The 25,482-nt window shown below is 38.4% G+C and overlaps 3 protein-coding genes across 3 annotated transcripts; 2 read left to right on the forward strand and 1 right to left on the reverse strand.

Annotated features, from left to right (window-relative positions):
• The first annotated feature begins 4,156 nt into the window (after positions 1 to 4,156).
• LOC126789022 (adenylylsulfatase HINT1) lies at positions 4,157 to 9,658 on the forward strand. Its single transcript, XM_050515066.1, has 5 exons — positions 4,157 to 4,266; positions 4,357 to 4,414; positions 4,846 to 4,935; positions 9,183 to 9,300; positions 9,408 to 9,658. Exons 1-5 carry the CDS (start codon positions 4,214 to 4,216, stop codon positions 9,473 to 9,475), a joined length of 387 nt encoding a protein of 128 aa, XP_050371023.1. The 5' UTR covers positions 4,157 to 4,213; the 3' UTR covers positions 9,476 to 9,658.
• A 7,603-nt stretch (positions 9,659 to 17,261) lies between these two features.
• On the forward strand, positions 17,262 to 19,251 carry LOC126804091 (protein PHYTOCHROME KINASE SUBSTRATE 4). Its single transcript, XM_050531865.1, has one exon. The coding sequence runs from the start codon at positions 17,262 to 17,264 to the stop codon at positions 19,005 to 19,007; it is 1,746 nt and encodes a 581-aa protein (XP_050387822.1). The 3' UTR covers positions 19,008 to 19,251.
• Positions 19,252 to 19,350: 99 nt separating this feature from the next.
• On the reverse strand, positions 19,351 to 25,061 carry LOC126788774 (myb family transcription factor PHL7-like). The gene is made up of 6 exons (XM_050514788.1): positions 24,789 to 25,061; positions 22,906 to 22,982; positions 22,779 to 22,821; positions 22,614 to 22,671; positions 22,422 to 22,491; positions 19,351 to 19,953 (listed from the first exon to the last, which is right to left on the reverse strand). Exons 1-6 carry the CDS (start codon positions 25,012 to 25,014, stop codon positions 19,540 to 19,542), a joined length of 888 nt encoding a protein of 295 aa, XP_050370745.1. The 5' UTR covers positions 25,015 to 25,061; the 3' UTR covers positions 19,351 to 19,539.
• Positions 25,062 to 25,482: the final 421 nt, after the last annotated feature.

Consider the following 25,482-nt stretch of genomic DNA (forward strand, 5'->3'; position numbering starts at 1 on the left):
ATCAATCGTCTTCCGTCTTGTGTGTTGTCAGGAAAAATTCCCTTTGAGGTACTTACATCCCATGTTTCCTTATCTTCATTTCACAATCTTCCTGCACATGTCCTTGGTTGTGTTGCTTTTGTTCATGTACCTAAAAATCAAAGATCTAAGTTGGATGCTCGGGCAGTCAAATGTGTGTTTGTTGGATATGGAGGACATCAGAAATGGTACAAGTGTTATCATCCTCCTACTAGAAAGTACTATATCACTATGGATGTTACTTTCTTTGAGAATATGAGCTATTTTACCTCTTCTGATACAACTCTTCAGGGGAATCATTTATATTTCGAAGAGTTGTATCATGGAGAGGGGGAAGAATTAGAAGAAGTTATTCAGGAGAGTGAAACTTTGACGAATCCAGTTGAAATTATTAACTCATCAACTCTCAAAGAATATTCGGATTTTGAGCCTCCAAACATCTAGGTACCAGAACCGGCCCCTCATGTCATCACTCCTACCCCTGACTCACATCTCCCTGGTACTGAAGATTATCAAGAGGTTAGTCTGTCTACTGATATCAGTAGTAGTGCCTTCCAAACAAAGGCCCCCATAATTCACAGAATGCCTTCCAAACAAACTTGGGAAGCTCATAAGGAAAACGGGATACAGCGACGACACCATAAATGCCTGCTTCATATAGTGTCTCTTTGTAAGTTTCCAACACATATTCAATCCATTCCAATACACCGAAAGCAGAAAGGGAGTGTCCCCGAAATAAAAAGCCGTTCTCCTAGTCTTGTTTCTTTTGCAACATCTGGTGCATTATGGGGTAAAAATCAGCTCCGACTATCATCTTGTTATCTCCATCTTCACTATTGTTGACTTTCTCCAGGGTACAAGCTTTGAAATAGCTGCCTTAACTACGGCACGGTTTGATTACTTGGTCTTTTGCACGACGATCAAATTTAAGAAAACCAGAACGCAAATCTTCCTGAATAGCCCATGTTGGTCGACTCTCAAGTGACATAGTGAGTTTGATTGATTTAAGCGGAAGAGACCTCTGATACTCCAAATCACTCATGAATTTTCTTCCACCCTCTTCCAGGGACACGTTCAGAATAAAGCTCTCCACGTGGGTTCATGTCCTAACAGAAAAAAAAAAAACAAAAAAACAAAAAGAGACAATGGTTAAGCCTCGCACATGTAAGTCAATTACACAAACGATTCTTGAGGAGGCAACTTGTGGTGGTTGGCTAGGAAATGTTGCACGGGATGCAGCCCGGATAGCCCTCTACTATTATCCGTATCTGCTAGTTTAGTCATTCCCACCTGCAATATCTGATGCTAAATGTCTCAAGTTTAAAGTTTCTGGTATGATGCTTTTCTCGGTAGGTCAAAAAGGCGTTGACTGAGTTTCATGATTATTATACACGTGAATTCCCTCACAAGGCAGCAGAAACAGACGATCTCAGGTTGGTAGGTTGAATGCCGAACATAAGAAGAGAAATGAGCGGTCATAAGCAATGAGAGAGAAGCTGGGCAAGCTGCAGTCAGAGATAGATGAGAAATGGAATAACTTGATTGCTTTTCTCGAGACTGGTCAGAAAAATTTAAAAATCACCGATGATGTGAAGCCTTCCCTCCGAGTGGCGATGATGATCGTAAAAGGTTAAGAAAGTATATGAATTCTATTCTTAAACCAAGTTCTGTAGGTGGAAAAGTGGACAGCAAATTTGAACATCCTGGAGAAACCTCAATTGTGAAGAAGCTTTGGGACTTCATCATATCATAAGAGCATGTTGACTCTCCATTTACTACAAGGAGGATATTGAGAACGCTAAATTTTCTCAAAAGTAGTAACAGAACAATTTTAGGATTTTTGTTTGTCTACACTGATTGCACAGTAGTATTGCAGAGTGGAGGGGATTGTTGTTGGTTGGCTTTATGCTTCTTATGCATGTGAAACAAATTCATTCAACAGTCCTCGTTAATTTGCCTCATTGCATAAAGCCATAAACTGTTCTCATGTAATTTGATTCTTGGATAACCTTTTGTGAGTTATTTGCTTAATTGGGTTTGCAATTGTCACCTTGGATTTCTAGGTTTGGTTTATGCAATTGTCACCTTTGCACTAATCTTATTGCACTTGGCATGGACCATTGTCACAAAATTGGTAACAATGGTTGATCATGTTGCAGAAACAGATATTATCCCAGGTTGTATAGCTAGGCACGACTCCAGGTGATGTTATGTCACTGGAAATTGAGACAATAGTAATAATACACGTCTCTTTTAACCAAGTATCAAAAGTCCTAATAGAAAAATAAATTCGGAACGACAGGCTAAACAATTTCGCTGATTGGATTTCCAGACCATCTGCTTTAATCCTGCTTTGAATCGGATGATCTGTCTCTCCGGCCAGAGTTCTCATTCTAGATGCATTTCTGCACAACAGTAGAAAAGTCAGCTAACCCCATTCAAGACCAAAGTTCCATTCTTTAAAAATGGAAAAAGAAAATCAAGGAGCATGTGGAATGAGAAGGGAGACACCTTGGACTCTTTTGATCCCAGTGTAGAATATATAGCCGCACAAAAGTTAATCAACATTTTTTAATCTCTTCTCCATTTCTATGCATCTTTTCTCAAGCTCATTCACGCCCGACTCATCAGATACAATCTTCTCTACTCCTTTAAATGTCGTTCCATATGTATCAGGTTCGATTCCTTACGCTTCTTGTATTCAGCGTAGCCAACTTGCCACTTGTTCAAAATATATTTTAGCCGTAAGCAATGCTTCAATGATCAGCCTCGAAAATGCTGGTTTCCATTCAAACAACCACGACTGACGTACACACAAGGGAGAAGCATAGCCTTCCGCGCCGGTGGGGGAGTTGGGGATCGGCGGAGAGAGAGAGAGAGAGAGAGTAATTTGCCGAGGGAGAGATAAATCAGTTGCAATTTTTAGTCCAAGCATAAAAAATTTGGGCCCTTATGTGGATAAAGTCCTTATTGTCCTTGTAGTCTCTATAAAAGGTTAAAGAAGGGGGTTTCAATAAAAAGAAAAAAAAGGCATAAATGCCGATTTGCACCCTAAATTTGGCTGAAATTGTCAATTTGCACCCCGAACTTGCATTTGAGTCAATTTACCTCCTAAACTTGGTAAAAATTGCCGATTTACACCCCGAACTTGTATTTGAGTCAATTTACCTCCTAAACTTTGTAAAAATTGCCTTTGCACCACATCCGTTAAATTTAACTGTTTTTATCCAATTTTGTGTCACATGTCATGTACATGAAGGGTAATGTTGTCATTTTATATATTTTTTTTTCTTAAAAACAAATAAAACTATTATTTAAAATGAGGATTATTTTGTTAATCAAATTATTTATTTATATATTTTTTTCTACCTACTTAACCCTACTTTGAATTATATATTCAATATACCCACCCATTCAAATATAGTGTGTTGTGTATAAATATATTTTTATATGTACACATTGTTGGAGGATGAACAAAACGAGAATAATAACGACGTAATAGAACAGAACGTAACCGTTTATTGATTGATAATGAGGCCAATATATAGGCTTACATGTGATTTGGAGTCCTAATCTATTACAGAGATGCGAATCTATCTCTAACAGGAAACCTAATAAGGCTAAGACACACACAATGGTAGAATAGTAATTCTCTCGGAACACATATTTATTTTTAATTTTCAATATATTTATTTGTTTATATTTTTTCTAATATCTTTTAACATACCATATCACATAAAATAATAAATATATAAATCAATAACATGTTTCGAAAAAACAAACATTGTAGTAAGTGTTCATCTTAAGTAATTTTATTAATTTATTTCATTATTCAATATGAATAAATATATAATGACAATATTACCCCTTAAATGCATGACATGTGACGCAAAATTAGATAGAAACAGTTAAATTTAACGGATGGGGTGCAAATCGGCAATTTTTACCAAGTTTAAGAGGTAAATTGACTCAAATACAAGTTCGGGGTGTAAATCGGCAATTTTTACTAAGTTTAAGAGGTAAATTGACTCAAATGCAAGTTCGGGGTGCAAATTGACAATTTCAGCCAAATTTAAGCTGCAAATCGGCATTTATGCCGAAAAAAAAAGACAGTTATTGCCCTTGGAGAAAATTAGGGGAAGCGATGATATAAGCAGCCGACTGGTCTCACTTGATCACTCCAGTCCCCGTCGATATGGCTGAGAAGGAGGCTGCTCTTGCTGCCGTTCCCTCCGATTCCCCCACCATGTACTCTAATTTCGATCCTCCCTCTATCTACCCAATTTACGCACACCTGTTCTTTGTTTTTTCACTTCTTCTGATTGAATATCTCTGCAGATTCGACAAGGTCATCAACAAGGAAATACCGGCTGAGGTGGTGTTTGAGAACGATAAGGTGCTCCCCTGTTGAGAGCTGGCTGCTATTGCAATATTCTGTTTGCAATTATTTAAGATGAGAACTTCACTTTTCATTTTTTGGTTGGCATGTATTTCTCATCCAGTAGCTGAAATGATATTATTATACAAGTTATTACTGTTACTTACGGTTTGGGACACCAATTGCTCTAAATATTTTATTATTTGAGTCGAAATTTGTTTCCACTAGTACAGTTGGCCCAACTTTGTCATGAATTCTTATTCCTAGTGTTGCTTGCAAATCGGTCCATTTTTCTTCTTCTGGGTGAGCGTATATAATTTTTTGTGAAAGTATGTGTTTCAGCAATCCGTGAGATATGTACACTCAGAATGTTATTGTTGTGTGCTATTGATTATACAGCATTGTGCATCCTTATAATTCTCTCCCATATGGGTTTTTATTTTGAACAGGTCCTTGCATTTAGGGACATCAGTCCCCAGGCTCCAACCCACATTTTGATCATTCCCAAAGTTAGAGATGGTTTAATTGGATTGTCAAAGGTAATTATTACTGATTTCATGTGCCCCCCATCTAAAAGAAAGGAGGATATAATGAGGATTAAAAGCAATGAAAGTCATATATCTTTTCAGTACAGTAAACTCATGCTTTTATTCCGATATCTTTATTTTCTGTTCCATTGCACATTAGTTTTAGCATACTAAAATCGTGATATAGATAGACACACATATGTAAGTGTATACTTGGCGAATGCAATTCTAGTCTTACATGCACAGGCTTGGGTTTTTTGTTTTTGTTTTTAAGCTATGTAGCACCGACACCGACACCGCGATACGGCAAATCTTAAAAACTTAGATTCTGACACGTCGTCGATATGACAATTTATATATAATTTAATATATATTAATGTGTAAAAATATATATATTAATGCTCTTCTGCTACTGTTTAGAGATAGCCAGATCATCATACTCCCTTGCTACGACCAGCCCAAGCCCATTGTACACGTCTTTCCACAACTTCCTCTGTTCTGCAATGTTCACAAATCGCATGGCATCCAACTCCATCCTCGAGTAAGTGATTTTGTTGTTGTTGGCTCAAGCGCTGCCAGCTTGAATCATAGGGAGGGTGTTCTTCTCAGGTTTCAACCCATTTGCCAGCTTCTCTTTCCTTCTTTGGTTTCTTGCCTTCTTCTCATTCACTTCTTGCTTTGCTGCACTCCTTTGTGGACCAGATTGAGCATGATATTATATTTTTTTCTAATACAATCCCCCAAGGCCCGGCCCGCAAAAACCAGCAAGATCCGCTTTAGGTGGGCGGGCTTGGATCTTCGTATTTGTGAAAATACTCGGCCCGCCAATTATTTAAATTAATTAAAGCCCGAGCCGGCCCGGCCCGTTGACGAGCCCTAGTTTTCACCACAGAATCTGTCACGATCCCAAAATTTCAAGTATGAAACTCGAAATTCGACGTCATGAAAAACTCTCAAACAATCTCAATAAATCGAAATCATTTAAATGTTTCAGTGGATCATTACTGAGTTCACAATATAACTCAGACAACCAATTATTACAAACCAAAATTTATAAATCAACATTACATCAAATGGAAATGTAATAATCCTCACATATTCTTACACAAATCCACACAATCCTTACCACAAGATGGAAGATGAACGACTTCGAATCTTCAGAGTTGTCCTTCGATTTCCACTAATCGACACCTGCAGAGTTATCCCCTACACCATCGAATAGGTGCACCGGGATTGTAAACACAAACCCGGTAAGCTTTACAGTTCGTATGAGTAAAATAACAAATACTACTCGCATATCAATATATACGAAAATCCACAAATCAACAAATATAAATGCACTCATATCAAATTAGACGGCCCATCTGGTTGTCTAATAATGTGAAAATACATGAATTTATGAGAATTTGGCAACCCCTCTGTTTACCCAAATGCATTTATAAAACGGGTACTCATTAGCACTAGTACACCTCTGTTACCCCTCATTTAGTACACCGCCGACATTGGACAACCATCTGTCATCCAATATCAAAAACATATATGGGTACTCATAAGTCGATAACCCATCTGTTACCTCATCTGCAGTACCCCGGCAGACAGACTAGAGCTCTAACTGTATCGTAACTTTCGCCCGGCTAAAGGCTAGGTTCCGACATGCCAAACACGTCTTTACTATTAATAGGTTTTCACGTATTTACTATTCATGTATGACTGTATAAATACATATTAAGTACGTATTTCTGTACGTATGAATACTATTCTAAAGTAAATATTATTTCAGTAAATAATAATTACTGATTTACCCTTCTGAAATTAGTTTTTACATTTACTGAAAGTAAATTACATTTACATTTACTGTACGTAAAATAAATTTACATTTACAGTACGTAAATCACTTTTTACATGCACCGTCGTAAAAATAATTTTTACAAATTTACTGAGTCGAAAACACTATTCACGCACCGCCGCACGTGGCGGCCCGTGAAGTACACACACCACCTCCGGCAGACCGCGCGTGGCGCTCACGCGCTACTCACTGTGGCAGCGCTTGGGGCCCACGCGCTAAGCGCCGAGCCTTCGGCCGGCGCGTAGCACGCCACCGCCGCCCCTAATCTCCTCCTTTCTTCCCCCTCTTCCTCCCCTAAGGCGGCGGTGTTCATTATTTCCTCCCCTCCACCGATCCTACTCCGATCTCCTCCAGAAATCATCCAAAACATCCAAAATTCACACAAGAACAATCACAACATCCAATATAGTCGAAACCTCACCTATTTTCGGCCTTGGGAGCACTGGAGCTCGTCGCAGAGCTCGGACCAGGCGTGCGGGGTTCGGTGAGGCGCGACGAGGCTTCACGGCGGCGGGCTGGTTTGTGTCTTGCTCGGAGGTGAGTCGCGTCGAGCTTGCGAGGCCGCTGGTGCCAGCGGTGAGGAGCACGTCCCTCGGAGGAGGGAGATCGACGGTGAAGCCGAGAGGGAGAGAGAGGTTTCGGGGAGAGAGAAGAGAGGGAAGTGGGGAGAGTGAGGAGAGAGAAGAGGGTTTCCAAATATATGAACCCTAACTGAAAAATTCCCTTTTTATACTCGTTTCCAAACTCGGAAACTAACTTACGACATTAATAACTTTCACGTCCGATGTCCGAATCAAACGCGTGACGCGTCCACGAACTCGTATCGACGAGCTCTACAACTTTCGTGAAAGAAGTTTTCTCAAACGAGCGACGGAATAAAAGTCGATACACACGTTGCGGAAACGTAACGTTTTTCTAAATAAACGTTCTGAGAACGTTTCCGTTTTCGTTTCGTAATGTCACGAACCACCAATTATCGTTTTAAATTAATTTCACAACTTTATAAATTGAAAACAACTCGATAAATAGTTCCGAAAAATTCGGGTTATTACAGAATCACAGATAAGGCTTTCTTTTGCGTCGTCCTCTGCTTTGAAGCAAAACATAAGGAAAGTTGCGAGGTGGGAACCGAGTGTTAAGGCTTAGGGCTTAGGTTTAAAAAAAAAAGCAAAATGCTGATGTGGCGTGTCGGAAACAGTAGGTGGCGTATCGGTAAACGTGTCGGGCCGTGTCAAAAAAGTCAACATTTTCCGACACGCCGCGTGTCGGGCAGTGTCGGACACTCCGACACTTCGGTGCTACATAGTTTTTAAGGAAAGCCATAATATGGTTGTCATGAATTCTTACACGTGATGTTTAAATGCACGTAGTATTATCAATATTTGTTTATTAGATTTACTAGTATGCTATACACTCAGAATTAATCCATAGGATTATTCCATAGGATTATGGCACAAAATAGCTGCGGAGCTAATCTTCGTAATTATCCATCATATCATGTATTGTTCCAGGTCTGTTGTTAATCAGTTAATCACAGTGATAAATGTGAACTTAAACTATAGAAGCTGATTCCATTGCCTATTCATGTCTGCTGCGATTAATTGGTTTATATGCCTCCGTTAGGTATGGTATAGCAGCCTTTCCGAGCGAGCCTCTGGGATACCATATTAAACCAAAAGTAACTGAACTCAAAGGCCACCTTATTAATTTTTTCTAGTCTGTGTGAGATATACAAGTTGTTTGAGGAAAGAAAAGGGGCAGGACTTTATGGGTATTTGTTGTGGTGCACAGGCTGTATGTTCTGTGGTTTTTTTTTTAAATCTTTTATAACTCTTTTTCTGGTTATTTCTTATGAATTAAATGCCGTTGTAAATTGACATTGTTTTGTTTGTTTTTCCAAGTTGTTCTTTTTTTTTTATGGAGTGGACTTCTTTTTCTCTATATTTTTCTTTAGTTTTATAGTTATCTGAAATAAAACTAATGGTTCTGCTTCAGGAGTAAAGATTAGTAGACAAGTGTAAACAAACCCGTAAAACTAGTTTCATAGTGCTGCTTCTCTCAAGTTATAGGACTCCAAATAGGTGTTCTAGTAGTAGTTTTTAGGTAAGAAGACAATTGTTTTCATTAAAAAACATTCCTTTATATTTTCTAAAGTCATTTTTGTGACTTGAGGTATTTGTTTCAGTTCCAAATATTGATGCATTTTCATAATTAAGCGGGAAAATTAAGGTGCAATAGTCATTAAATCCCATGTAGGGATCCTGTTGCTTTGGTTGTCCCTTACAATAAGTGGATTTGTCAATTAAGTATTGCAATTATTTAGTGTTTTGTCAGAATCTTATTCAGATCTGCCCTTGTTAACAAATTGCAGTATGAGTTGGACTTTTATTCTTTTTTTGAATTTTTTTACCAGGCAGAAGAGAGGCACTGTGAGATTCTTGGTCAGCTTCTGTACACTGCCAAGCTTATTGCTAAACAGGAAGGCCTGGAGGATGGCTTCAGGATTGTGATCAATGATGGGCCAAAAGGATGTGTGTATTCATCAATACTTCAATGCGCGCTTTGATGATATCATTTTGATGTGTGTTGGTTTGTTAATAATTTTTTTAACATAGTAATGAGTAGTGTCCTTGTGCAGGTCAATCGGTGGATCACATTCATGTCCACCTCATTGGAGGAAGGCAAATGAACTGGCCCCCAGGCTAATATGTGGGTAAACAAAGTCTATTGTGATAATCTTCATCAAACTTATACTTGGCTTGTAAGGTGTTGCTTTCTGTATTATTGGAGATCTAAAATTGGACCTTTTTGTTCAATTATAAATGCCACATGATACACTGCTTGCCATTGGTTAACATTTAACGCTTTATGCGAGTTTGATTTGTGTTTTCTAGTGAATCTCAACATTGGTTGGTTGTGTTGTAGAGTAAAACTACTTCCTTGGGTTTGTTTATTCAACTTATTCTAGACCGGAAAAATATAGTTGAAAGCTAGGGTTTTGTATATATGAGTTGCAGAGAAAATGAAGAAGATGAAGAAAAGTTTGTATTGGCTTAATGAATGAATTATGTTACAGACAACAGTATAAGAGCTTAAGAGAGCTAAGAAAGACTGACACATGTCAGTGTACAGAAAACGAGCTAACTAACTAATATTAAGACAAATACATGATTTAACACCCCTCCTCAACTTGAGTTGGGTTGCATAGCCTCAAGTTGTTACACAAAAAGTATGTTGAGGAGAACATAGTCCTTTTGTAAACACATCAGCAAGTAAGTTGAAATCTGGTGGATACAAATTGAGGGGGGTGTATTCAACTAGGATTCTATAGGATTTTCTTGTATTTTAAGAATCTTTTGAAATCTTGTGGTATTCAATTAAGATTTTAAACAATCCATTGAAATCTCAAGGTATTCAATTAAGATTTCAAAAACTCCTATGAATTATAGTGGTATTCAAAAATAGATTGATTTTGAATGATTTCATTTATTAGTTGATTTTGTTGGATTTTGAAGCATTTTCACACTATATTATGCTTGTTAGAAATCAAGCATCTAGACATGAGATTTTGATGTATTTTCTCTCTCTCTCTCTCTCTTTCTCACTAATCATGTGTTTTATTTTAATTGCTCAAATCAATTTTTTGGGTTTTTCTTATGATTTGGTATAATTGTTGTAAGCACAAAAGAAATGATGGTTGTTTTTATAATTGTTTAAATAGTTGTTTTGCTAAAAAAATCAATTGTATAACAATCAAATTTCAGATTTTAAAATACTATTGAATGTTAATTGGGTGAAAGTTTATAAAATTGTTATTATATCTTTGATCCTCATTCAAGATAGTTGCACCGTTGTGATATTGATCTTGTACCTTTGTTTTATCGATGCTTATGGAAGTTTATAGAATTGAATCAAACTCATGTGACTTTAGGATTATGTAAAAATGAGATATTAATCCCTAATAATACATAGGGATGTTTGTTATTGCTTAACATGTATGTATAAAATTAATAAGGATGTAAGTAACTAGTAAATCTTGCCAACATACCATCGTAAAATCTATTAAAATCTTCCAAATACAATACAATCGATTCTTCTCAAATCCATACAGAGTTTAAATAATCCATGGATTATGCAATTCAGTAAAACTCCACAGATTATATGAATTCAAACAAAATCATTTGAAATCTAGATTGAATACACCCCCCTGAACCTTCATATAGCCTGCTTTGACTTGATTCCTCGTAAAATGGACATCAACCTCAATGTGCTTTAGTTTGGAGTGATACACTGGATTTGTGGCAAGAGCCAAGGCAGAAATATTATCACAATGCAAGATTGGAGTGTCACTTAGCTTGATATTTAAATCATGTAGGAGCATCTTTAGCCACATTATCTCAGAAGTAGTGTCAGTCATATTTCTATATTCTGCTTCAGTAGAAGATCTGGATACAGCAGTTTGTTTCTTACTACACCAAGAGATAGGAGAGTCATTTAACAAAATCACAAAACATGTGGTACTTTCTATCGTTAGGATCACCAGCCCAATCTGCATCACAGTAAGCTTGTAGTTTGAATGAGCAAATAGAAGAATCAGCACCCCTCCTGAAATAAATTCCTTGATCAACTGTGCCTTTAACATATTTGATGATTCTTCTTGCAGCATATAAGTGAATATCAGTTGGATTATGCAGAAATTGACAAACTGAGTTTACTGCATAAGAAATATCAGGTCTTGTGAAAGTCAAATACTGAAGACAACCAACTAGACTTCTGAATTGAACAATTTCATGATTTTAAAGAGGAACACCTTCACCTTGAATAAGTTTTAAACCAGACTTGCATGGCGTTGTGTGTGCATAACAATCATCCAACCCTGCCTTATGAATAAGATCCCTGGCATATTTCCTTTATGACACAAATAAACCTGATGGAGTATATTGAATTTCAAGGCCAAGAAAGAAGTGTAACTGACCCAAATCCTTCATTTCAAATTCAACTTGAAGAGCAACCTTCACCGATGATATTAGATGTTCACAAGAACCTGTGCTGATAATGTCATCAACATATAGAAGCAGAAACACACATTGAGAATTTTCATACTTGACAAACAGACTGGGATCTGCATAGGAAGAATTGAAACCAATTTTTGGCAGAAAGCTGGTGAACCTCTCATTCCAAGCTCTAGGGGCTTGTCTAAATAGAGAGATTTATTTAACCTACAAACATAATTAGGTCTGTTAGGATCAACAAACCCTCCTAGTTGAGCCATATACACCTCCTCAGATAATAATCCGTGCAAGAAAGCATTTTTAACGTCCATTTGATGAAGCTTCCAATTTTGATTAGCTGCAATGCACAGAATTAACCTCACTGTTGTGTGTCTAACCACAAGAGAAAACGTCTCATCATAATCCACCCCATACTCTTGACTAAATCCTCTAGCCACCAATCGAGCTTTGTGCCGAGCTATAGAGCCATCTGCATTTCTCTTTAACTTTGAACAACCATTTACAAGATACCAAATTTTTATCTGGAGGTAATGGCATAAGAGTCCAAGTGTTTTGATTTTGTAAGGCTGAAAACTCCTCCTCCATGGCCTGTTTCCATTCAGAAATTTTTAATGCTGATTTATAGTTCTGAGGTTCAGTAGTACTGGGATCAAAACTGACATGAGATAAAAGAGCAGCATAGCACTTCTTCTTAGAAATACCTCGTTTAGATCTTGTGGCCATGGAATGCTCATTTTGAGGAGCGGCAATACCCTCAATAGGATCAAGAATATTAGTTTCAGAAATATTGCTTGTAGGACAATAAGATGAAGCTTGTTGAAGAACCACAGAGACAGCTCCATTTCCAGGCTGAGTAGATAAAGAGAACAAGCCATCACTATGAGAAAACTGAATATTAGTGTCAGTCTGGGGATGAAATACAGATTGTGTTCCATCAGAATTTGGAGCAAGAAAATTTCTAGATCATTATGCACAAATTCACAAGCATTTCTGACAGCATGAGGTTCAGAGTAAATTTCATTCATAGCACTTGAGGTGTTTGCTGCATCATGAGTAGAAATATGACAATTATGAATATTTGAAATATCAGTCTGAGTTGAGATGTGACCTGATCCTGAAGTTGATACAGTGACAAGTGCAGGCAAGATTGGAGAAGTATGGGACTGAGTAATAGAAGAGCAAGGCTAAGAAATCTTTTCTTGAGCAATAATTTTCCTTGCATCACCTTCAGCATATGGAAACTTTGATTCCTCAAAAAATACATGTCTAGAGATAAAGAACTTTCTGTTAGCAGGACTGTAGCACATATATCCTTTATAGCCCGCAGCAAATCCCATAAACACACATCTTATAGTTTTAGGCTGCAACTTATTACTTCTGTAAGGAGTCAACAAAGGGTAACAAGAACATCCAAAAACCCTGAGCATATCAATCTTTGGAGTAGCTTTATACAATGCTTCATATGGAGACTGCATGTTTAACACAGATGTTGGCATTCTGTTAATCAGAAAAATAGAAGTAGCACAAGCATGATACCAAAACTTATCAGGTAATGAAGCATGTTGCATAAGTGTCACTGCTGTCTCTCTTATATGTCTATTTTTTTCTCTCTGAGACACCATTTTGCTCAGGAGTATATGGACAAGAAATCTGATGCAATATCCCATTTGCAGACAAAAATTCCTTGACATTTTTATTGACAAATTCTCCTCCACCATCACTTCTAAAAATCTTAATAGATGAAGAGAATTGAGTAGAGATCATAACACATAGAGATTTGAAGTAAGAAAGCACTTCAGTTTTATTTTTCATTGGAAACAACCAAGTGAACCTTGTACAATCATCAATGAATAAAACAAAATACTTGAAACCATCTATGGATAGATGTGGAGCTGGACTCCAAACATCTGAGTGTACAAGTTCAAATGGTTTGCTACTTCTAAAAACAGATGTTTGAAAAGGAAGTTTGTGAAATTTTCCTAACAAACATGACTCACACACCATACTATCACTATCTGTAGTAATACTAAGATCATTCTTCTGCATCATTAGCTTGGCAACTTCATTTGTAGGATGACCCAATCTCTGATGCCAAAGAGAAGCTTTGACATGCTTACCAATAAAGGCTGATGGAGAAGATGACTTGGAGAGCTCAGAGACTATACTATAACTTTTATTTGCTGAGGAAGTAGAAGATACTGAAGCTGACCCATGCTTGTTTACTAGAGGAATGTTGAATGGAATTGGATAAAGACCTTGCTTACTCAGTCCCTTGAACAGAATCTTGACATGCACCTTGTCCTGTATTATACACATAATATCATCAAACCACATTGAGCAATTATTTTGTTTGCAAAGTTGATAGATTGACAAAAGGTGAGCAACTATATCAAGAATATAGAGAACATTATTTAATTTTAGTGATCCCAATTTGGTATCACCAGAATGAGAGATACTCAATTGTTTACCATCGCCAATTTGAACACCTTCATCTGAAGGATATGGAATGACATTGTTCAGCATCTGCAGATTGTTTGTCATATGGTTGGAGGCTCCTGTGTCTGAAGCCAGTATTGAGGACCAATGGAATTAGCAGCAAACATGGCAGTGTGATCGTCTTGTTGACTCTACTGATTAGGGAAACCAATGATGAAGTAGCAGTTGTTTGCAATGTGGTTCCTCAGACCACAGAACTGACAAAGCTCATTTTTGTTGCCCTGCTGATTATTGCTAGAAGGAAGAGACCTGCAATTTTTGGCAACGTGGCCAGTCTTGTTGTACCATTGACACACAACACTAGAACTGGAAGCACCACCATTACCATTGTTGTTCTTAAACCCACCATTGTAGTTGTTACCATTGAACCCTCCATTGTTATTGTTTGCATTATTGTTCCTCATTTGATTGCCTCTGCTTGCATTACCATTTCCATTCCTTCCACCATGAGTGTAACCACCATGATTGTGACCACCATTACCATTTTGATTACCACTGCCTCTGCCAGCAAACATACCACTCATACCATTTGGATTAAACATAGGAAAACCAGTCATAGCAGGAAAACCATATGGGAACATAGGAGCATAAGGGCTGAAGCTTGGAGGATTAAACCTTGGAGGAATAACATGAGCATGATGAGAGCTAGAATTGCTATTTAGACTAGGAGTGGACATGTGAGTGGTAGAAGCAGCGCCACTTTGGCTTGACACAAAGCTAGAAGGCCCTGATTTTGGGGTGACATTGAGATTAGCTAGCATGGCTGACAAAAGAGTCTGAATGTTCTGATTATCAGAGGCAATATCCATCTCTGCAGCTTTGAGGAGAGTCTTGATCTGATTGATAGGAGCACAAGTATACTGAGTACGAATCACAGTCTTGATAGCAGCATACTCATTAGGCAAACCATTAAGGATAGCCATAACCACATCTTCATCATCATGTAGCATTCAACAGTATCTAAAGCATCCTTAGCACTCTTGAACTTATCCAAATAGGTTTCTATATCATCTGAGCCTTTCTTAATACTCTGCAAGTTATATTTCAATTGAAGAATATTGTGCTTACTAGCTTCAGCAAACTTGTCCTTCAACCTAGACCACATATCATGTGCAGATTTACTGCCAACAACACATCTCACAGCCACAGAGCCAAGAGTTTGACCAATCATGTTGACTATGCTCTGATCTTGAGCTTTTCAAACAACATATTCAGGGTTTATGACATTGCCATTCTCAGATTGAATAAATTGATCAGGAGACCTTAGCATTCCATCAACAAATCCAAAAAGATTCTGGCTGCAAAGGAAAGATTCCACACGAAAGAGCCAAGAAGGATAGTTCGAGGCATCAAGGAGGATATTTGGGAGGTACACAGTAGTGTGTGAAGAAATTTGAGGTTGGGAATTAGGGGATGAGTTCATGATGACTGAGTTGAACAGAATCAACAACTTCTGAAGAGTTTTAAGTATGAAATTGAGAGCTAGAAGCAAGAATTATACGGCGGAAGCTTAACAAAGACTTGAGCTCAAGCTAGGGTTTCAAGATTGGGATTTTTTTTTTTTAGATATGAACAATTCTATATATGATTTGCAAAAACTACTAATAGTAATCAACTCAACACAAGAATCCACAGCTTCGATGTAAGAATTAGCAACAGAAACTTGAATTTCACACAACAACTTCAATTTTGAGCTTGAAGAACAAAGAAAACTTATCTTGAGAATGAACCAGAGCTCGATCCAAGCAAGTATGATCTGTAAGGAATGACCGCGAAGCACCACGATCGTGAACCTAGGCTCTCGATACCATGAAAGCTAGGGTTTTGCATATATGAGTTGCAGAGAAAATGAAGAAGATGAAGAAAAGTTTGTATTGGCTTAATGAATGAATTCTGTTACAGACAACAATATAAGAGCTGAAGAGATCTATGAAAGACTGACACGTGTCAGTGTACAGAAAACGAGCTAACTAACTAATATTTAGACAAATACATGATTTAACAAGAGTAATTGTGTAAAACTTTTGCGGCGGGTTCTAGTAAAATATTAGACCCCGTTGTCAACTGATGGCCGAGTGTAATGAAACGAATGGGAAGCCTCTTCCCTTGTCCTCTGAAAATGCTTGTAATATCAAAAGCCTGGACTCTTATTTTAAGTTATTGACTAGTGTCTGCTGAAGTTTGGAAAGCCTATTATTATTTCTTAAAAGTTTTATCAATCTGAGTTTGCAAGCCTGGTATTGAAGTCATTTCATAAAAATAAAAATAAAAAAGACCCTCCTATATTGATTTTAATACTTGGAATCAACGTTTTTTTTTTTGGTAAATACTTGGAATCAACGTTTGAAAAGTGAAAACCCATGCCTAGTAACCGATACACAAGGTCACAACAATATCAAAACAAACCCCAGTCCATTTCTATTGTTGCATGCTTATTTTGAGCCAGTTTGTAATTAGTGAAGGTTCCGGTCATGGTGCTTGTAGCTACTGCTCAACTTATATTGTAGAGCTGGGTACGTGATGTAACGAGCCTTCTAGTTATTGTTTTGCAATACAAAAATCGTGCCTAGCTTACAGGTAAGTCCGTAACCAAGAGCTCCATCGAGCAACGACCGAATTTTTAAGGCCATTTAGGTTGTTCTTGAGCGATTAGATTATGGCGACAATGGAATCATACCCCGATCTTTGGGTTTGAGGAATGGGCAATGGAGTTTGTATCTCTTGTGCTATGAATTTACATAGTGTAAACGAAAATTGCTTCATGATTGCTCGATGATCACAATCTATATTAAAGTTTTGTACACAAGCGTCAGTTGTAGGCCTGTTGATTGTGTATAAATATTGATATGCTGTTGCAGCACCAAGTACTGAAAGGGACAGGCCATTCAAAATACATAATTTCCCCAATTTACGATCCAATCTTTCTTTCTTTCGATAGCCAAAGAAAGAAGAAAAAATAAAATAAAGAGGAAATTAGGGGAATAATGGATCGATCAAAAGGGGTCAGTAGTGGCAGCAGCAGCAACATTGGAGACAGAAATGCAGCCTTCTCTGCGTATGGCAGACCAGATCATGAAAAGGATGGCGTTGCGGCGGGCGATGATTCCACTGAAATAAGCATTTTTGAGGCCCAGAAGTACTTCAACGAGACCATCATTGATGCCCAAAAGGTGACCAACAACACGAAGAACAATAATCCTGCTACTGCTATCAATTACAGAGCAGTTTCATCTCATTTGGGCAACAATGTCACCGTCGACAACATGGAGCAGCCCCCCAGATTCTCGTGGGCTTCCTCATCCGTTCATGATGAGTACTCCAGTATTAACATGGCACGGAATAACTACAGAGCCCGGTCTTTCCATGCTGCTGCTACGCCGACGGCTTCATCTGAAGCCAGTTGGAACAGCCAGACTGGTTTGTTATCCCATCCTGCTGGTACAGTTGCAGTTTCATTGCGGAGTCCTACGCAACACCATGATCAGAAGAAAAGTAGAGGAATGGCGCCATCGCCGTCGTCTTCTTCGTCTTCTCCGAGGGTGAGGTGGTTTAGTTTTCCGAGAAGATGTCCATGCTCAAGCAAGAAATCAGTTCGAGTTGAAGATAAAATGTCCTCATCACAGCAACCGGCTAAGACAACCTCACCATCACATTTCCCAGCAGCAGCCCCCAGAAGTATTTCCTTGGATCTCAGAAATCAAACACCTATGTCGAAATCGGTGATGGCAGCGCGTGAAGACCAGCATGTGATGTGGGGCGAAGAACGTCGTCGTCGTTGGGAGGAGCAGCTGACAATTAAGTTACCCTCAGCTGGAAACCCTCATAATCGTTTATGCAGGCCACTTCCTGCTGCTGGGGAGTTGCAACCTCAACATACCAACGCCTTTAGTTTTCCCATATTGAAACTGAACGGGAGGGGCACATCGTGGTCCTCATCGTCCCCAGTGTTGAAGTTGCAGCAGCCTGCAACTTTAAAACAAGAACCAGCTCTGGTAAGAGAAGGTGCGGAACCCTTGACTACTAGTGTTGAAGAACAATCATCCACAACTATTTCAATCCGCAAGCCTACTATTACTGATCACTCAAGTACTACTGGTCTCACATTCCCTGGAAGTCCTCCCAAATCCAGAGTGATTATGAACAATGACGACGATTTGGGAAGCGACGCAAGTTCTGACTTATTTGAGATTGAAAGCTTCTCTGCTAGTACTCAAACAACAGCTACTGCCAACAACTACACATCAGCGTTGTACCACCAGTACAACAACTACCGCAGGGACTCAATGGAAGATGATGCTCCCAGTTTTAATGCTATTAGAGGTTTGTATCGCCGGAGAAGCAGCTTAGATATCGAGCCAATGACGCCTTCATCAGCCGATCAGTACTGCTACGAGCCTAGTGAAGCAAGCATAGACTGGAGTGTGACCACCGCAGAGGGGTTGGACCGGCCCAGCACATCGTCGGAAGCAGATTACCATCACGATGAGCTGGAAAAGACTAGCAGATCACGACGGTCGTCGTCAGCAGGGGGGAGTTATGGGTTGTTGAGCTGTCGATGGGAGAAGGCGGTGAGCGTGGGGCCTAACCCAGTGAGACTAGTGAGTAGTGGTGGCGCTGCTGTGGCTGTTGGTGATGAGGTGATGAAGCATGTGGGGAGTAGGCCACCCTTACCCAATAAACCACGCAGCTCTCATTTGTCTAATCCTCATGCAACATCATTCTATGCATAGATGCAACAGATGCAGCAGCCTCCTGTTCCCATCTCTCGTCTTATTCTCCCATGCTTTGCTTTCCTTTCCCTTTGGATAAAGCGTGTGATATGTTTTCTTTCATTCAAATTGAAATTGTGTGTCCACTTGCATCGATGATTGAAACGTCGAATAGTTCTTTGATTTTATTCCTTATATTTCACCCTTCTACAATCCCATCCACATGCTGCTTAGCTCGTATCTTGTCATTCTTGTGTCCCAAGGCAAAAACATCAATCAATCAGAATAAGATGTTTCTAAGTCCATGCTTTAACCACCAACGTATATGAGAATTCTCAAACATCAGATCCAGAAACTACAGCACTGCATGAAACCATCGCATTGCATTGAGTTGGAAAATACATTCTACTACTTGCACTAAATGTGAGAGAAAATAGAAGTAGCGCATACATTGTATAATTACAAATGGACTGGAGTTCTTTATACGTGGTATACATAGCATAGTTTATAATTGCTGGTGCCAGCATTCATCAAACACTATCAGCTGAAATCCCTATTGTTCTGAATCACACAAGGGACGTAGCTCCAGAGGCCCTTTATGGGTAGCAACGCCAGCTTCTGCCCCTTTTAATTCTGTTTGCAAGTTGAAACCACATCCACCATCACCAGGGTAGATGTCCCGATCCCACTGACCAACAAATTCATTTTTCTGGTCAGCTTTTGGAGGCAGATCAGACGCAGTGCGATCACTTGGCAACAAATCATCCATCCTGTGTTTTTTTCGGGGAGATGACAACATTGTAGATGCATCACTAGGTGTCTCCAACTGGGATGGCTTTTGCTTATCTTCTGCTGATGGTAATGCATCAGACCCTTTTAGGACGCCACCAAGTTTCTGTTGCTCCTCAATGATCTTCTGCAAGTACTTCCCCTGAGCCTCTATTCTCATCTGTAGTTGTCTTTGAACCTGAACATATTCAAACTTATTAGTCAATTTTTAAAATAGCCATAAGGTATAACGGCCATAATTAAAAGAAAAACTTCCCACACAACCTAGCACATGTATTATTGAGACAACTGAAAGGGAACATAGAAAAACAATGAAAGCAACACATGAACAATTTATTACAAGCTTCAATGGTATATAATGAAGCTTGCATCTGATCCTCAAAGGACACCCAAAAACAGTTACGGTTTCTTGCAATGTAATAAAGTGCTTGAAGGAACAGTCAGTTACTATTTTTTAGGCAGTCCTTAGATTTGGATACAATTTCGCAAGTGATAAAAATAGCATTAGCATACAACATGTCAATTAAGCAATGAGTGAAACTTGTACCACCACCATGCTGCTCACCCATCAATCCCTTAAAAAAATTTCTCTTCTTAAAGACCATATCATTCGACCAACCCACAAACTTTCCCAGGATAGACCTAGACACATCCAAATTATTCATTGCTGAGCTAGAGATGATACCGTGCTGGAACTCAGCAGTGCTAACTTCTACTGTAGCCACTAATTAAGCAATGAGTGAAACTTGTACAACCACCATGCTGCTCACCCACCAATCCCTTACAAACATTTCTCTTCTAAAAGACCATATCATTTGACCAACCCACAAACTTTCCCAGGATAGACCTAGACACATCCAAATTATTCATTGCTGAGCTAGAAATGATACCGTGCTGGAACTCAGCAGTGCTAACTTCTACTGTAGCCACTAATATCCTGAACATGACTTCTCTCTGATTATTCTTCTTCATTGCTTTTAAGGTATATCTCATACAAGGGTGAAATTGCAATAAACCAATTACAAAAGCAACCAATGCCAGGCTGAAGGAAAACAAAGAGGGGCAATAGAGGAAGTCTTAAATAATACACATGTACGCAACCCATTGGTTCTCTTTGCTGTAGAACTATGTAACAAAGGAACAGGGGTACATGACAAACTAAAAATAAAGGTTCACACATTGAGGTCTCACAGTGAAAATAAGCATTGAGGCCACACACACACACCAAACTAACTATACGAAAGATATAAATTAGCAAAGGATCAGGTTGGGTGCTTGAACACAAAGATGCTCACCCCTACTATATGCCACCAGTCAAATATTTCACTTTCTAGGCTAATTGGAAGAATGTAAGTAGAAGTTCACAAATCTTGTGTTGGATCAATGTTTTATCTTTCAATAGGGATAACTAATTCCAGAGAAGTGAGACCACCACCCAAGAGAAAAAGACCTGTTATTAAAGCAACACTATCAATGCAGTACAAAAGCAGGAAAGAAAACCATGCTTTATTCATGGAAAACTAAATCCACTGATGACCACAACTTGAAAATAAAAAATAAAATAAAAACCTGTCAGATCTGTGCAGTACTAAAACACTGCTCATAAGGAACTTACGGTGAAAAGTAAGGAATAATATGATTAAGAAAAAAGAAAAAAAAAATACTGCAAGTGATTTAAGAGGAATTCAAATATGTGAATACCTACGCTGCACGGAATCGGGTACGGGTACGCGGAAGCGAAACATTTGGAAACGCAGAAGCATTTTTTTCAAATTTTTTAGGAAGCGGATACGTTTTGGAAACGTTAAAATAAAAATTATAACAAATATATATATATAAATTATACAAAAAAATAAACATAATAACAAATTTTTAATTTAAGTAACTCAAAGTCTCAAATAACTTAAATAACTTAGTGTTCTACATTCGAAATAACACAAATATAATGAGAGATCTAAGTATGAACAAGAGGGAGGGAGGGTCGGCGACTCAACGGGAGGTCGAAAATATGTCGAAATGAGTCATTTGACTCGACGAAAGTAGGTCTAGCCCTTCATTTTTTAGAAAAAAAAATTTAGAAAAAAAAACATAAAAAACCTTATTTTATCGGAAACTCGCGTTTCCAAAACACCTTTTTCTGGAAAAGCGTTTGCGGGCGTTTCCGCGCGTTTCCGTCGCGGTTCCGCTTCGGAAGCGGGAAACGCACCTTCCCCCGCGTTTCCGTGCTTCCTAGGCGAATACCACTATTCATTACTCAAAAAAAGACCATACGGAATAGGCATGTGGGAATATGCATACCCAAGAACGACCCTTTTAATAGATGTATTGATTTATCCAAATCCAAAACACAACCCATCGAATAAACAGGTTACCTGATCCAACCCGCTTATCCATTTAACGCATTTTATGCTACAAAAAGCACAACATATGATCTGACAAGAATTACAACTAGATATTAGTTGTATATGACTTATTGATTTATACTACAAGCAGTAAAAAGGGGAAATGTAATACACAGAAACAGACTGACCATTTTGGACATTGAACTAGACTAATAGAACCTAGGGTTGAATGAGTAATTTTTTAGTTGGCAGGCTGACCCACAAATCAAATCCATACTCATATTTGTGGCTTGGCTGAAATTACCTCAAGTTGTTCATGAAGTCGCTTCTGAACTTCCATCTGCATCCTTAATGCCTCATTAATTTGCACCCCACTGAAATTAGGAAAATATTCTGTATAAAATATCATATACTGCATAGGATACGGGATTAAGCATGTAAAGAGATAGGATGGTTTTGGTGATGTAAAGATATTAGCTGAGGAAAGGGTACTCACGGAGAAGAATCTGAACAAGAGAGACTGTCTCCAGAACCTTTCTTCTCATCTTTAGAACCTAGTAGTTGAACACTTATCAAATTCATGTTCATATTTCCATACAGCGGAAAAAAAGAAGAAAATGCTTTCACTAAAATAAGATAAAGAGATAGAGGGAGACTTTACCATCAGCTGGAGAGTCTGGCAGATACTTTGCAAGACGATACTTCTAATGAAAACAACAATGAGAATGACTTAGAATACGTTTTAAAATAAAACATGGTAATACTGTATCATAGTAGGGTGGTCGCACCTGTAAATGGCTCTTCACATGATATATGGTTAAACCAGGAACACCCATCACTCTCAGAACACCTTTAGGTGTGGCCCCTAAAGAAAATTGGAAAAACATTTAGCCTGGTGACGGATATTATTGTCAAACACTAGTGTGGCACGACCAGTTCTGCACAAGTATACTAGGGCCCAAATACAAAACTTAACTGCAATATGCATCACATTTTACCCACATCACAAAAGCCAAAAAAAAAAATGACTAACTGCAATCCAATGCACTCAAATTTATTACATGTCAATCCAACATACATAAGAAACACACTGAGACAGAAATGTTCACACACTCATACATACCAGAAAATCTCAACATATTATTGCTGAACACCAGCATAGTACCGAACGGAATTAGTAATTTGCTTTTATTTCTTTTTCTTGCAGTACTCACTTCTATTTCATGTTCTGTGTTTAAAATCATGTGTATCTAACAAGTGTGCAACTGTACTACATGTGGTATGTACGTTATTGACTTTCATGTTATGGATATCAAGAACAATATGCACATGACTTCCCCTACAAACAAGTACAACACATAGAAAGAAGCTAGAAACTCATAACCAAAGTTAGAATTACAAAAAAAAAAAAAAAGTATCAAAGATATATAGATACACTAATACTACTGCGCAATATGAAAAACAGAGTAAAACATAATTCTTAAAATTTTGATGTCCAAAAACTGATTTGATTTACTCTAATAGGAAAATTCTAACTCACAGGTTGACAATAGTTCAGCTACAACTTAACATATCAGTGGACATAGAAAGTTTATAAGATTTCCTTGCTGTCTACAACAAAAACAATCAAGTGTAAAAGGTCATCCAAGACCTCGTAAAAAGGATTCAAGGCCAAAGGTCTGACTTGGTATAAAACAATGATAGGCCTTGTTGGGATCTCTCATGGTTTGGGAAATTTTAGTAAAGGCTGTTAAGTTTAGAGTTTACCAGTTGACTTCTTTGGGACTTGTTCTCAATGGGAAGGTTATGAGTTTTTGGATTTTTTACAAGGAGTTTTTCGTTCTAGAATTATCTTAGCCTCTCTATCTAAGTTAATAAAAATGAAACTTTTACTTTGCTCTAGGTTTCAGTGATTGCAACGTAACCCTATGTGAATGACAGAAACCCTACTAGCGTGATGTTGGCAGTCCTATCCTTGTTTTCATAAAGTTCTAGTTATTTACTCTTCCAAAACAATCATTATCCGCGACATTAAAACCCTAAATCCTACATACTAACCCTTGTGCGGCAAGCTTCCCTAAAAGTCCAGCATCACAATTTCAAACCTTTTTCTCTTTGGTCAATAACAATTTCAAACCTGGAAGTCACAATTTACACTATCCTGCAGGAGTGAGAAGGAACTACAAATGACATTGAATTCCAGTAAAGTGAAACTTTATGCACCTTGTCTCCTTAGCAACTCACAATGGATCTGAATTCCCACAAACATATACAAAAATAGCTTTAAAAGCTCAAACTCACACAAGAGGTTCAAGAATTTATGGCCATAAACTGAAAGATCCATCTTCGATCAGCAACATAACGATCACTGGCTGTAACACATGAGATATACATATGTACACAACCTTCAAACTATTTAAACAAAGAACTTTCAGAGTGCATCCATTTTAGCAGTCAAGAGTCATGAACTAACTAACACATCAAAAGAGTCCTATCAAACAATATAAGCAGCACAAATTCCCACCCTCCCTTTAAACCCTTACCACTTGACCCCGAGAATTCAAGATGGGATTTTAAGGAATGCAAGTTCTTCCAAAAAAAAAAAGGCAAATTGATTAGGATCAATAGTTGATATACAAACAGAAATGCACTACTGAAAGAAGATACCCACTATCTGGTCCACCAAGCTGAGAGATGGCATCGACGAAGCGGTCGTGGAGATCGGAGGTCCAGCGGAGGCGTTGTTTGCCGTTTCCGGCGGAAGCGGAACCGGAAGCGGAATTAGAAGCACAAGGAGTTGGGTTTTTCAGTGATGAATCACTCGCCAGCTGCTCAGAACTCTGAGGTTGTTTATGCGGGACTAAGCTCGCCGTCGAGAATTTCTTGGCGTGGTACATGGTTGACCCGCGCCTCTGAATTCAACAACAACAATAACAACAAGCACCAGATGATTACAGAATTGAAATCGAAGGCCTCTAACGAGAAACTGAGAGAGAGAGAGATTGAGAGGCGCACCTCCAGAATAGAGAGAGAGAGAGAGGATGGAGAATCGGCTCGACGACTGATATTAAGTAGTTGGTTGGCTTTGATTGGTGGATTGTATTCGGAGAGGCCTGCAAAGTGGTAAACGGGCCGTTTTCAAATGGAGCCAAAGAGCAGGCCAATGGCCACATTTTCACTATTTTTTTATTTTTTTTCCGGCCAATTGGCAACGCCGACCACAACGCGCACACCGTAATTTCCTTCTCAAACGCGCCAAGTGTTACTGTGTTAATTTTCTTTTCTTTATCATGAGTAAACTCATTATCTCAGATTTTTTTTTGGAATCTTTCCCACTTTCAAAAAAAAAAAAGATTTGAAAAATT

This window comes from Argentina anserina, chromosome 1 (genome assembly GCF_933775445.1).
Source record: "Argentina anserina chromosome 1, drPotAnse1.1, whole genome shotgun sequence".
Taxonomy (NCBI): domain Eukaryota; kingdom Viridiplantae; phylum Streptophyta; class Magnoliopsida; order Rosales; family Rosaceae; genus Argentina; species Argentina anserina.

Coding starts and splice junctions, on each gene's coding strand:
- LOC126789022 (XM_050515066.1), top strand. CDS start 4,214: ATGGCTGAGAAGGAGGCTGCTCTTGCTGCCGTTCCCTCCGATTCCCCC. Junction 4,267..4,356: donor CCCTCCGATTCCCCCACCAT/GTACTCTAATTT, acceptor ATATCTCTGCAG/ATTCGACAAGGTCATCAACA. Junction 9,301..9,407: donor CAATGATGGGCCAAAAGGAT/GTGTGTATTCAT, acceptor GTCCTTGTGCAG/GTCAATCGGTGGATCACATT.
- LOC126804091 (XM_050531865.1), top strand. CDS start 17,262: ATGGATCGATCAAAAGGGGTCAGTAGTGGCAGCAGCAGCAACATTGGA.
- LOC126788774 (XM_050514788.1), bottom strand. CDS start 25,014: ATGTACCACGCCAAGAAATTCTCGACGGCGAGCTTAGTCCCGCATAAA. Junction 22,983..24,788: donor TCAGCTTGGTGGACCAGATA/GTGGGTATCTTC, acceptor AATTTTCTTTAG/GGGCCACACCTAAAGGTGTT. Junction 22,672..22,778: donor GCCAGACTCTCCAGCTGATG/GTAAAGTCTCCC, acceptor TTCAACTACTAG/GTTCTAAAGATGAGAAGAAA.